The sequence below is a fragment of the Pteronotus mesoamericanus genome, unplaced genomic scaffold (assembly GCF_021234165.1).
Source record: "Pteronotus mesoamericanus isolate MK-2021 breed Mesoamerican mustached bat unplaced genomic scaffold, CSHL_Meso_final contig_90, whole genome shotgun sequence".
Taxonomy (NCBI): domain Eukaryota; kingdom Metazoa; phylum Chordata; class Mammalia; order Chiroptera; family Mormoopidae; genus Pteronotus; species Pteronotus mesoamericanus.
Window position 1 is genome coordinate 5,648,182 of NW_026555277.1, and position 14,255 is coordinate 5,662,436.

Consider the following 14,255-nt stretch of genomic DNA (forward strand, 5'->3'; position numbering starts at 1 on the left):
TCACACTGGTTTTCAGTGTGGTGAGAGCTTGGGAATATATATGCTGCACAACTTGTTGAAGAAAAGGCGTTCCATTCATGGTGTGATTGACATAATACGCTCTGAATGGCCTATCCACATTTACTGACCATCATTAAAGACATCATTCTATGAAGGCATCAGGTTTAAAAGGAACAGGTTTGGAAGTTCTTAAGCTTCCTGGCCCTATTACTCAATGTAAAAACAGTCCTTATTCCTTTGGTTCTCCGTTTTTTTGTGTGTGTGTTTGAGGCAAGCTTTCAGGTATAATTCAGAGAAGGGACTAAAAGACTCAGCAGTACGAACACATCAGCAGCCATCACCACGCAGTAGACACAGCTGGGTAACGGGCCACCGTGCCTCCGCAGCTGCTGCAGCTAGCACACGAGCCTTTTTGCTATTTGATATTTGGGATTTTCTTTCTTGAAGATGAAACTAATCCTAACTTACTAGTCATATTTTAATTTCTACCTGCCTGAACTCCTTGGCAGTATTAAAGTGCTACTCAGCTCTAAGATAACGGCGCTTCAAGCTAACTTCTGAGTTATTTTAAAATTATTAGTAAAATCATTCATTCTTTCATTTTCTCTCTCTCTCTCTTTCAGTTTCTTTACCCTTGATTTTTAAATGGCTTTGGTGGCTTATTCTTGTATCCACACGTGCAGTGGTTGTATTCCAAACATCTTCATGTGTGTTAGCATCATGAACAGACTTGCACATCATTGCCTTAATGTTGTTGCTAACCATTGGCATTTATTTCCCATTTGCATTTTTATAGCTAATGAAGACTTTGGCTATTCCCAGGGAATATGTTTTAGAAGATTCTCTTTTAAGATGTCTTCTAGGCTCCCATTTAAAAAAATAAAATTGTATATATACTTTGAACAAAGTTTGAAACCCACCCTTGTGGGGAATCACGACGTCTTTGGATGCTGCAGTGATGACAGCTAGGGATTCTCACTCTTTACACCTCGCTCCACTTGCTTTTCTTCAGGCGCATGGTTAAGGGTGTCCAAGATTTTCATCCTCCTCAGTCATCGTGTCACACGGCGTGGTTCCCTGGGAGTGTGAAACATGATTGACATCGATGTAGCTGCTCACAAAGCTGCGCAGTCACAGTTCAGGGTCTGGGTGTTCTTGTTGCACAGGAACACCAGGCACCCAAAGGTGTCTTACACTTCTGGATACTGGAACATTAATAGTAATTATTTTTCATTACATTGACTTAAAAAGGAAAAATCTGCCAAAATGTTGATGATTCGACTCATATTTCTTAAGTTCTCTTTAGTGATTTGAAGACGATTTAATGATATGAGTTAATATGACAGGGCAGAGGATCTTTTTGTTTTTTTGCTTTTTTTGGTCTTAAGTTCCTAAAATTCCTCAATAAAATTAACTTAGTCACTTAAAATAATGTATGATATCTAATAATTTGTCAGGGTAGTATAAGAAAGTGAAATTAGAGCGTGTTGCATTTCCAAAAATAATAGGAACTACTGTGATAGAGGAAAAAGGATATATGTATTTATCTAGATGGATGGATAGATGGGTAGAATTGAAGGACAGAAATTACTTCTTTTATCTATTTGAGTGACCTTAAAAATAGTTCAGAAACAAAAGAAAATAGTCAGTTCTTAAGGGAATAATTGGAAATAATTTAAAACAGGTAGCTGCTTTTACTTCTATTGAAGTGGATGTGTTCAAGCAAATTTTGTCGAATTTACCTACATGCAATATGTCCTTTCCCCTTGGTATAGTCACATTTAGTAGTTCCTTTCAAGGTGTAGGACTAGGGCACTAGTCAGTGGGGGTGGTAGGCACTGTTGAGTGAGCATGTGTACTGTGTGGCTGTCACATTCAAATGACAGCAAGTAGAGCAACGAATCTGCATCCAGTTTTGTGTAAGCTTGAACATTCTTCTGCGGAAACTATTCAGATGGTGCAGAATGCTTTAAGGGATTCAGTGAGTGCAGTGCAGATAAAATGAGTGCCGTGCAGATCAAAGTATGGCACAAATGCTTCAAAGATGGTTGAGAATGGGTTGAAAGTGATCCGTGTTCTGGCAGGCCTGCCACAAGCGGACCACCTGCGAGCGTGGAACATGTGCTGGCTGCAGTCAGCATAGACTGGTGACTGACAGTGCGAGAACTAGAAACTGACTGGGGGATTCCAAAAACTGCTGTGTCTGAGATTCTGATGCAGGATGTTGACACGAAACGTGCTGTTGCAAAACTCATTCCACGGCTTCTGCTACCAGAGCAGAAGGAACATTGTGCTGCAGTTGCTAATGACTTGATTCAAACTGCTACCAATGAACCAGATTTCCTCCAGAAGCTCATAACTTTGAAGGGGACTGAGGCGTCATTGTCCTACGTACAATGCTTCTTGTGTCTTCTTTAATAACTGCCTCTCTTTTTCATAGTGCACGGCCGGATACTTTCTGGACAGCCTCGTATACTTAGGAAGTGATCGCCCTGATAAGTCTAGTGTCTGTCTGACATCACGCATAGTTACTACAATGTTATTGACTGTTTCCCCTGCTGTACCTTACTTTTTTGTTTTTTAAAGGATTGGGTAGAAGCACCCTTTAAGCAACCTGAATCCCATTTTGTTAGTTAATTTTAAAAATTTTTTGGAAGTCATGTGCTTACTGAAAATGCAAGTATACTTGTATAATTTTGTTAACAAGTGTCACCCCAATAAATTCGATGAAAAGGAAAAATGCAAGTACAGTACAAAGAACTTTTTCCTGAACTATTTGAGAGTAAATTGCCAACCTGATATCCCATTTCCCCTGAAGACTTTAGTATGTATTTTCTATAAACAAGGACATCATCTTATATGACCACAATATAATCATCCAAACCAGGAAAATATTCATGTTAATGTTCACCATCATCTAATCCTCAGATCCTACACAGTTCTTTACATCAAGAATTGCTTTTTGCCCATAACTCATTAGTTTTCTTCTGGAGAGTTCTAGAATAATCTTCCCTTGACTTTCAAGACCTTAACACTTTTGAAGATTACAGACCAATTATTTTGTAGCAAGTCCCTCAATTCTGGGTTTCCTGATCTTTATTTACTATTAGATTCTGGTTAGGCATTTTCGGAAGAATGTTACAGAAGTAATGCTGTTTTCTCAGTGCATCCTATCAAGTGTCCTATCAAAACACAGTTTCTGTTTATCTCATAACTGATAACGTTCACTTTAATCACTTGATTAAGGCCTTTTTTACACTATAAAGTTATTCTTTTCTCCATCACCATTAATGTGAATGTTATGTTCCTAATCTGGTTTCCTATTTATTTATATCAGTATGGACTCAGTATTTCCTCTTCTATTCAGTGTATTTTAATCCATTATTGTCATTATTCTGATGCTCACATTGTCCCCAGTTTGGCCAATGGGAGCCCCTTCATGCTGGCCTTTGTGTCCTTTTAACATGTCCCTGTTATTCTGTATTATTATTAGTACTTCATGTCTTTGGGCACAAGGAGATATTCCAGGCTTATCTGGAACGTTCCATTGCCTGTTTCTCCATTCTTGTTCTACTTAGCAGGGAATAGTGTCTAAATGCCAAGATTTAGGGTGTGTTTATTGCTGTTAGGGGCAAGAGTTGCTATTCACATGTGTATATGCATATATATGCATATATTCATATGCCTATTGTGGATCCTCAGTCCACAATACCTCCAGTCCAGCCCAACCCTTCAGGGTTCATTCCATATCCTCCCATTCCATACTTACACTTCTTTTCTCCAAGAGTGAGAAGCCTGGCTCCCATGCTTTCTAATTTATTTATTTAACAGTACTTTGGCTTTATTTATTTGCTTTTTAGTTAGAGTTATATTGCATCAACTGACAGATCCAGTAATCAAAAATTGTTAGTAATGGCACTGTTTAGTGATTCATTTTAAGGAAAAACGTGAGGATGAAAAATGCTAAATACTTTTATTTTTTAAAAATTACTTGATCAGCGCCCCTGTGTGTAACCTAAACTCCATTTTCTCCCCTGCACACTGGCCCTGGCCCTCACTCAGACTCGACTGTCACCTCCTTACCTGCGGACATCTTCCCATCCTCCTTAGGCTTGGCACCCGCGCTGACTCTCCCTCCCTGATCTGAGGGTGGGGCTGGATTGTTCTAGGAGAGAAAGGGAAAGACTTTTCAAAGTCTGGAGAAGCTGTAGTCAGTCAGGAGATACTTGTTTGGGGGTGGCGGGTAGAAGTTAGGAAACACACTACTGGACTCATTGTGCACAGTGTCTGTCTCAGACCTGGAATCAGCTATAGCTCTAAGTGGCCGTGGTTCCTGTTAGTGGGAAATCAAATTTTGATCACAACCTGGGCGCTAAGTTTGCTCATTACTACTGAGCGAATCATTGTTTCTAGGAGGTTTTAGTGTGCAGAGCAGGGGAACACTGCCCCCTTTTTCAAAGGGCAAAAACTGAGTTCATGTGACTATTTCCTGTTTATATTCAGGATTAGAGAATTTTTACTTACTGTGTTTGGCTTTACAATTTATAGCTGTTTATAATGGAAACCATGTTTTCTAATGAAGTCACATTACTACTTATCAATATTATTACTGACAAGTATAAATAGTTTAAGCATTATTATAGGCCTTTTTGAACTTAGGATATACAGGGTGCGGCCAAAGTACGTTTACAGTTATGAGTGCCTGAAACAGTTTATTCTTGTACTATTTATTGTATTATTTTCCATATGAACAGCCGTAAACCTACCTTTCCCCCACCCTGTGTACTCACACATAAAGTATCTTTAGAGAATTCCATCTTCATTCCCTTCACACTGTTCCCTCCTTGCCTGTACAGATTATGAAAAAAATAAAAGTAGTTTTCGGTTATTTTTCTAAGTTTTTTAAAAATATAAGCATGTCTATATTTACACTCTTCTCCACGTTCTCAGCTGAAGAGTTGCTACCTGACACTCTCTGTGCCGCCCTCCCTGGCGACCCCTCGGCAGCCAATCACTCAGAAGCGGCTCGTGATCTCCCTCCTCTGTTTTGACTCTGCTGCGGACTCTGTTCTAGGGAGTGCAGAGTTCATTCAGCCAATTCTCCGTCAGTGCGCCTGTACGCTGTCTCCAGTCTTTCGCTGTTGCAAATAATGCTGCAATGAAAAGCCTTGTGCATGTTAGGAATTTCTGCTAGTGTATTTCTGGGATAGATTCCTAGAAGTATGGGATCATTAGGACAAATGGTAAATTACTATTTTTGCTAGATACTGCCAAACACTCCTCCGTAGGACTTGTTGTTCTAACATTGTACAAACCCAGCAGCAGCATATGAGCAGAGGCTTGTTCCCAAGCTAGATTGTCAGACTTCTCTATGTTTTGCCAGTCTTTCTGGTGGGAAATGGTACTTACTGTAGTGTTAACTGGATCTCCCTTATTATGAGCAACTAAACATTTCCATGTTTATAGGACATTTTTATTTTCTGTGAACTAATTGCCTGTTCATATGTCTGCTTATTTTTTCTTTAACATTGTTGGTCTTTTCTCTATTTTTAGAAACTATTTATCCATTAGGGATATTGACGCTTCATGATGTATATTCAACTATTTTTATGTTCTCTTCTGTCTTTTGTTATGATGTTTTTGCCATGTAGACTTTTACAATTTTTATATGGTAAAACTTACTAATTTTTTTCTTTTTTGCTTCGGGACTTGGAGTCAGGGAAGCTTCTCCCGCTTTGACGAGGGAGGGACCCCCCATGCCTCCTCTCGTGCCCGCATTTAAATGTCCTGTTTGTAATTTGTCCGGAGAACATACGAGGAACAGGTCCAGTTCTATGTTTTTGATATGCTTTGTAGATTTTTTTGATACATGTTGCTTTCCAACAATTGCTGTGACTTTTTTAAATGGTACAAATATTTGACTTTCTAAATTTACCTTGTTTTATGGTAAATCCTTTTTGAATCCATGAAGGAATAAGAGAGATCTAAAGTTTTACGATCTTTGATAGCTCTACAAGATGAATGACTTACAAAAGCCCTGCAATCAGATTGAACATGTTCGGGAAAAAACACGGGGATATTTGGAACTGGGTAAGAATAGTAATTCTGCCCACATCAGAGCGAAGTTCACAGACCCATAGTTACAAAGATACAGCTCATTATAGTCTCTGCTTTAAGAAAAGACCCTAATGGGTGGCTCAGTCGGTTGGAGTGTCGTCCTGTGCACCAGGAAGGTTGTGGGTTTGACCCCCGTCAGGGCACAGACCTAGGTTGCGGGTTTGATACCCACATATGGGAGGCAACCAGTCAGTGTCGTCGTTCCTTCTCCTACTAAAATCGATAAACATCCTTGGGTGAGGATTAAAAAAAAAAAAAAAAAAAAGACCGCTATCATTCAACTCTTTTCTTGAGAAAAATTTCAAGAAATTTGCCAGTACTCATCAGAGTAGCCGTGGTAGTCTCCTCAAGCAGCCCAGCCCCACTTGGATCACATTTAAATTCTTTTCATGTTCCTTACCTCCTTCAGATTTTGAAATAGGAGTATGTGTGAATATGTGCGTATGAGAGACACCTAGTTAAAATTAGACTTTAAAAGCAATCTTAAGAAATGTTAAAAGGGATAGTCATGGAAATAAGCTATTAATTTTTCTAGACAAAGTAAAATTTTTCTGGACTTTTAGTGTTATGATTTTAAACATTTAGTCATAAGGTGATTGTGGGGATCTGTTTTAAAAAGATTCTTTATTGAAGACATTTTTCCATTACTTAGACTAGGTAGTCTGGGCTTTGCGGATAACTTTTTAAGAATAAAGCCCCACAGGCCGCAGCCACTCTGGGCAGCACAGACCTCGCTGGGCTGCCTTGATCGACGTTGCTGAGCACGGCCGTCCCCGAGGGCCGTGCAGTGGGGTGCGGTGGGCGCTGGGGCGCTCGCGTCGGCTCCCTTCGCTTCAAGAGTTAATCATGTCTGCAGGTGTGTTGGGATTAGCACTGGAAAGTTGTGTAAGGGGTTTTTCTTTCTTTTGATCTTCAGAGGGGGATGAAAGATAGCCATTAAACTCAAGGGATTAGGTCCCCTTTCTTTAAAGACTTTAGGTACCATAAATATTTCACTTTAGATGTAAGGTGAAGAATTGTATGCATCTGGGGGGAAGTGGGTGTTTTATATTACCAGTTAGAAGTGATCCAGTCTCCACTTTCAAATTAAATGGTCTTTGCAGAGACATTTTCTTCCAACCTAAAGTGTACTGAGATCTGAAGAAACGTGTATGCTTCTAGTTGGTAGTTATGCCTTACTTTTTCTTCTCATACTTCTAACCTTCTTCTTTCCTTAAGTGAGCGTCTTACCTACATTGTGCCTCATCCTCCTTGGTCTCTGCCTTGGGGTATCATTCCCATTGGTGCGCCTAGGAAACTCCTGGTTCTAAAGCTTTGGAACAACTGCTTTAAAAAATGACACCATGCTCGCATGTCTAGTGTAAGGGTATCTTCAGTTTTTTTAAAAAGCCTTATATCTTGTCTTTCCTTTAAATTAACGTTATATAGAAAAGGCCAGTGAGGTTCAAGCACTGGCAGCAGGAGTCCTGGGGATTTTCTTCCATGTCCTTTGTGTGCGTCCCTAGGGTGGTTGCGGGAACATGGGAAGCATTACTTCCTGTATCGGGGACTGTGTTAGGGTTAGGGCTGGGGTGGAAAGGGTGGGGTCTGGGTAAGTGCCAGCCCTGGGGTCAGCCTGTTAAATGATGGTTCCTTCCTCCCACCCCATATTACATAATCAGCCATGTAGGACAGATGGAAAATACATTTAGTTGGCCCAGTGGCTTTACTGAATCTATGTGATTCTGCATTTTGTATTTTGTCCCTGAATTTGGGGACTTACATGGTTGTTAGTATTAAGTTAAGCTCATGATTGTAGTTTCTGTTATTTGCTGTAACAAATGTGACAGACATTCCTTTTCCAGTGTTCCCTGCCCTCTTCATTTTGTTTTTATCTTTTTATTATAGAAAATTTGAGTGATGCATTACCAAACTGCAGGAAGTTACAATATGTGAGTTTAAACCCCCAAAGCATATATTAGTGATGTGCAGAAAGGGAAAAGTAAAATTTATTAGTAGGTAAATGAGATGAGCTAAATAAAGTACCAAATGAATTTGTTGAGTATAACTCATGGCAGGGGGTTTAATATTAAGGAACTCAGAGTCTCATTCTTGATAACACTGTCCACGTTTCAGGGTAGGGGTCTGCTCAGTTACTGCCTTAAGCACCTACTTCCGATGCTTCATAAAGTCATAGGAATGAGTCTATGTGGAAAGCTGATGCAAACGTTGGTCCTGGAATATTACTCTAAAAGAAAGACAGGGGTAAAAAGAAATTGTGGAGGTGTTGGCAACAAGCAGGAAAGGCGGCTCACAAACTCTTTGAAGGTCAATTAGCCAGAAAATGGGCTAAAGTCTGGATGCTGTACTGGGTTCCCTGCCGAGAATGGCCCCCGGGTCCTCAAAGCGCTCCTGCCGCCTGAGCCCAGAGACAATTACAGACCTCGAGGAGGTGCTGCAAAGGCTTTAATTAAGGGGCTTACTTACACCCCACTAAGTTTTAGAAATCAAATTCTTGTTTGTGCTTAACCTATGTTTCTTTTGTGTGGGCTTCGACATGTACTTCAACAGAGAACACTATTTTCCCCAAATCTGTTTCATCTTGGAAACCCTTTTACTGGGGTGAGTATAGCAAAACTGAAGTTTAATTGGTGTGAGGAACTGGAGGGAAAGTGTGCCGAGAGGCTTTTTGCTGGGGAGTGTTTTGGACTCAGGTAGAAAATCATGTATGTGCATCTTGGTGTGTCAGTATACCAGGGGCTCTGTTTGGGCTAAGTAGCAAGTGTACTTTGTAGAATTTGGATTTTACAGTTCCCATTCATGGGACAACATGACTCCTTGAATTGGCAACTTCATGTTTCTATATACAACAGGTTTATTTTTTCTTCAGAAATAATGTATGTTTGTTTGTGAGATAAAAGTAACCCTTATCCATTTTCCACCTCTCATTTTTCATATGCCTCAACCCTAGATTCCATTCAGATGTGACATCTTTTACTTCTGGAAAGTCACATCTGTCACATTGGATTGAAGCAGCGTCGGTCGCAGCTAGAGCGTTAGCATCGTGTGGCTCTGCCTGTGTTGGGAGCTGACTGGCCGGCGCCGCCCTGGGGCTGCGGCCTCGGGGTGCGCGCCCTTTGCTTTGTTAGCCAGGCAGTCCTCGCCTGCCTGCCCTCCTCTGGAGCCGTCCGTTTCTGCCTGCAAAGTTTGGTCTGAACTATGAAAATTCTTAAAAAGCACTAAGAAATGCTGGTGTTTTCATAACTTTAAATTTTCTTTCAGTATTTCTAGTTCACATACAACATCAAGTGGTATATTTTTGGATTTTCTCTGTACCCTTTCAGACTTGAAGGTGCTTTTGTAAGTCTTTCAATTCTGTTGGGAGCAGAGAACGTCAGCCTTGCTCTACCTGAACAGAGGAACCAAAAAGAAAATCATGAGAAGGGTTTCTATCATAATCTGACCTTGTTAGAAGTGAAAAAATGGCAAGAAAAAGTTTAAATTGTCATCACAGGTTAAAGTCTAGTTTCCTGTAAAGCGTAGCTGATGCAGAAACCCATTACTGGGCTTCCTCTTTACCCATGGGCGAGGGGGGAGAAGAAGGTTAGCCCTGGGCCAGAGGCCCGCGGTGCCGGTCCAGTTGAAGCAGCTCCTCCGCAGCGAAGGCGTCTGACCGGGCCGTTGAGGGGGCTAATGTGACTCCAGAGGCCCACGGGCTGGGCCGGGGGGTTCTGATACTTGTTTTTTGAATATTCTTATGCTTGGATATGTTTTAAATAATGTATAATAAGAATTTTTTTTCTTTGGGAAGAGAAAATTATATTTAGTGATATGAATATTTTTGTTTAACTGAGTACCTGTTAATGAACAGAGCAAAGCGTGGTCCACATTCCTGGGGTGAGGTGCCGCCGGCATTCTCATGCTTACTGACTAAAGAATAAGATTAACTGAACTATGCTAAAAAGTGCTGATTCAAAAAGTCTTATGAAGTAAAAATTCTGAATTCATTTCTCTTAGGCTTTATTTTGATAACACTGTCAGAACTAGCACATCTGGCTTAGATTCTGAAATAGTCTAGTTTTATGCTTTAGTTAAAATGAATCCAATCAAATTGGAATTTGAAGATAGATAAAAGGAAGAATTTTGGTACAGTGCGGATTCTTAAACATAGCAAGGTTATCAGGGAAGGTCTTGAAAATTTCTTTTCTGGTGGCCTTTAGGAATAGACTGGTGTCTTTTTCAGCTGGTGCAGGTCGTCGAGATGAAGGGCACAGCCGGGGTGGTAGGTGACGGAGGGACTCCCCGGCAGCCCTTCCTGTGACTGTCGGTCCGCTGCTTGCCACAGTAGCTGTATCCAGACTTCACTTACATGTCATTTGAAGATTTCCTTTATTTGGAAGGGGAGTTGCATTGTCTTTTAAGTTAGCTTTTCATTTTGATAGAAGTAAAGTACGCGGTCTCTATCAGGTTTAGCTATTCATACCTTACTGAGGCTCCGCATTATCAGTCCAGTTTGGTTTCTCTATTATTTTGAGTCCTCTTCCCACCCTTCTCCCAAGGGTAGGTTAGCGCACGTAGCCAAATAATTATGACCTTCAGATGCAGGTCTTTGAAATTCTTGCTTTAATAGATAGCGAAGCATAATTGTTTAGTTTTTTTTTCTTTTCTGCGGGGGGGTGTGAAAAACAGACCACCTTATATTTCAACCATGTTGCTTTGGGATTTTGAAAAAGTGATAAAACTTTTTCAGGAATAGAAACAAGCATCCTTCTGTGCTAATTGGGAGATACGTGTAATCACCCTGTGTTTCCATGGTGTCGTTGGTGCTAACCTGGCGTAGCCACCCCTGCCCCCCATTTCTGAATTTCTTCATTATGTTGACCTTGGAGCCATTAGTAGAGACTCAGCAGTTTACTCTTTCATAAAAAATGTACCCTGTCTGGAATGGCAGGCTGGAGGCTTGTGGCCCAGCTCTGCAGGGTATTTATAGTTCATGCCAGTAAACGTTACGGTTGGATCAGTGAGGAACTGTGGGCCCGATCCTTTTTCAAGTTGGTGGTGAGAGAAATGAGTCAGCATTTGTTGGTTGGTTGGTTGGTTGATTTATTTATTTAACATCAGTGGGGCACACAGTGTCGGTAAGCCTCTCTGGCACTGGTCATTTCGTGCACATGGAGTGGGCCTCTATGTTTGCCTGTTTGTTTTTAGCTGTTTAACTGTTTAAACCTCAAGAACGGTTCCTGGTTTGGTAAGACATAGCTGTGCATTGGCATCAAATGAAGAGAGAATTTTTTGCCTGTCTTGAAATAAATCATAGGTCAGCCCAGACTTGTTTGGGGCTGGCCTTGGCTGTGGTTTCACAGCCGATGCTCCACAACTGCTTAGAAAGCACCTTTTCCCACAGGAACGTGGGTTGCGTCCAGGTGAAAAGGTCTTTGTCTACTGATGCTGTGCAGCTGTGCTTCTCTCTACTAAGGCAGAAAAAGTCAGTGCAGAATTTTTATCCAGCAAGTATTACTTTGGAAAAACCTGTTTCAAAACAGGTTCTTCCTGTGCAAAGTCGTTGGTTTTACATTTCATTTTTCCCTTTGTCCTCTTCGGCCCTGTTCTGCATCCGGGCACAGCTCCCCCATGACTCCTGTCGGCCGCGCCCTTTGGCTCCCCTTCCTTCACCTTCTCACCGCAGGACCTGTGACAAACAGCCTGGGGCCCTTGCGTCACAGTTGCCCCTGACCTTTCCTTGTGGGGTTCTGTGGTGTAATAGCAAATACTTCTTCAGGCTAGAAGGTGTGAAGAAGCACTCCCATTTCCTAGCCTGTGGCTTAGAGAAGAATCGTTATTTTTAAAGTAGACTAGTGAGCTTTTAGTGTTAAATGTCTATTGATGTTTTTGCAGGAGAAACATTGATTTTTCTCTCATTCTGTTTTGCAGGCCCCGCTTTCTTCCCCGGGCGATGTGCTGAGATCTTTGTCAGGGGTCAAAGCGTTGGGAAGCTGGGGGTCCTTCACCCTGATGTGATCACCAAATTTGAGCTGACCATGCCCTGCTCCTCCCTGGAAATCAACATTGAACCCTTTTTATGAAGATGGGTCTCTGTTGTGCACTTCTCTCCCCAAGTGTCCCTTTCTCCTCCACTGGTGTCCTTTAGTCGTCCTTACAGGGAACAGCCATTGTGATTGAATGTTGAATAAAGCAGAAAGCACTCCCTGCTCTGTGGGCGGATACCGCCGTTTCTGCGTTAGGCCGGCTGCTGGTGCAAACAGGGACGTGGTGTCTGGGGGGAGCCTCACTGTTCGGTAGAAGCCCCGTGGTGCCCGAGAAATGCACTAGTGGAGGGCGGGATCTGCCCTGAAAATCAAAGAGGCCCCTCGGACGGATGTCAGTCGGAGCTGCACGCTGTGGGCCATGAGGGGCAGCGGGACGGGACCCCGTCCTTCCCCAGCGATGAGACGAGGCGGTTGTTGAGAGCGCAGGGGGAGCATGCGCCACACAACGAGGGGCTTCCAGTGTTCAGTTCCTGTACTTGACATGTGTTCATCCTTTGAAAATGATAACATAGCATTTTTAGAAAACCTTTAAGAAGTAGTGATGGTCTATAGTTACTGCCTCTGAAGTTACTTTAAAATGAAACAGAAAATCCACAACACATGTATTCAAAATATTTGAGAGTATGTAGTTTTTTTTTACTCTGATACTGAGACAGAATTAGGGTTCATGCACCATTAAAAAGGACAGGTTGATAACAGTGTAGTTTGAACATTAGGAAACATGAAAAACTTATTGCCATAGGCCATGCATTTTACTATAATCATTATTCTAAAAATCATTGTTTTAAATGCTTAATTGAGTTATTAGTTTCTGTCTTATTTTAGAGGGAGGCGTTAGAGCTTCTCTGAAGTTAAGTGTTTGCCAATCTGCTTTGGCCCACCTCCTCCTTTACTTCCATACTTTGATCTAGAATCCTCCAATAGGTGCCATCTATTGAAAAAAGCTGGTACTAATGTTGGAGAAAAGTGCTCAGTTACTGTTGTGATGATGTGAAACACAATAAAATGTAAAACTTGAAAGTATGTCACGTATAAATAGCCAAGAAAATAGACTAGAATTGATGTTTATGGAGCTTTTGCTGAGCCTCCTTCTAAGAAAAAACAGTCATACTACTCCCTCAGATAAGGACAGCAACGCCCAACTTAGCAGGCATTGTGAACATAGACTTCATCTATTCCTTCCAGTTCTGTAAGCAGATCCTCACAACATTTTACAAATGAGATGAGATATGCTCATAAAAAATGCTTGCCCAAAGGTTTGTATCCAGCATACATAAAGATTTCTCACAACTTAGTAAGACAACCCAATTTAAAAAAAAACACAAAAGATTTGAATAGACATTTCACAAAAGAAGATAAATGAAATAAGCACATGAAAAAGATGCCCAACATCACTGGTCATCAGGCAAATGCAAATAAAAACTGCAATGCATAGTGAAATGGCTAAAACGGAATAAACTGATTATAACAAATGTTGGTGAGATGGGAGCAACTGGAACTTCCATGCATTGCTGGGGGAAACATAAGTTGATAAAGCCACTTTAGAAAATAGTTTGGTGATTTCTTAGAACATGAATCATACATTTACCCTTTAGCCATTTTACCCCCCGTTTTACCCGTGTGGCTGTACAAAGATTTTTATGCAACTTCTTCACACAATGTTATAGTAGCTATAACCCAAATGTTCATCAACAGATGAATGGGTAAACAAATTATAGTACATCTGTACTATGAAACTCTTAAAAAAAAAACCGAACTGATACTTGAAACAAAACGAGTGAATCTCAAAGCACTATACAAAATGAAAGGGCAGACAAAAGGCTACGTGTGATTTCACTTATATGAAGTTCTAAAGTCAAGGGGATTGACTGCAAAGGGTTTAGGGGAAACTTTCGGATGGGAATGTTGGGTGGCCTTTAAGATGTAGGTTATGCCTCAGTAAAGCTGGGAGGAAAAAATGCAACACGTATTTTAATAATTTTGCACACCACCAGCAGATGCATGCATAGGGTAAGAGCATGGGTGAATCGTAGAGTTGGTGTGTCTGCTCAAGATGACGTTCTCCCCAAGGTTCGGGTTCACTATGGTGGAATTGTGGTTCGGGGTCATTTG

At 41.2% G+C, this 14,255-nt stretch overlaps 1 protein-coding gene across 1 annotated transcript in view; it reads left to right on the forward strand.

Moving 5' to 3' along the window:
• FARSB (phenylalanyl-tRNA synthetase subunit beta) overlaps positions 1–12,319 on the forward strand; it is a 55,125-nt gene extending 42,806 nt beyond the window's left edge. The window contains exon 17 of the mRNA XM_054585617.1: positions 12,028–12,319. Coding sequence (XP_054441592.1) covers positions 12,028–12,179 — 152 coding nt within the window. The 3' untranslated portion in view covers positions 12,180–12,319. The remainder of the gene's footprint in view (positions 1–12,027) is intronic.
• Positions 12,320–14,255: the final 1,936 nt, after the last annotated feature.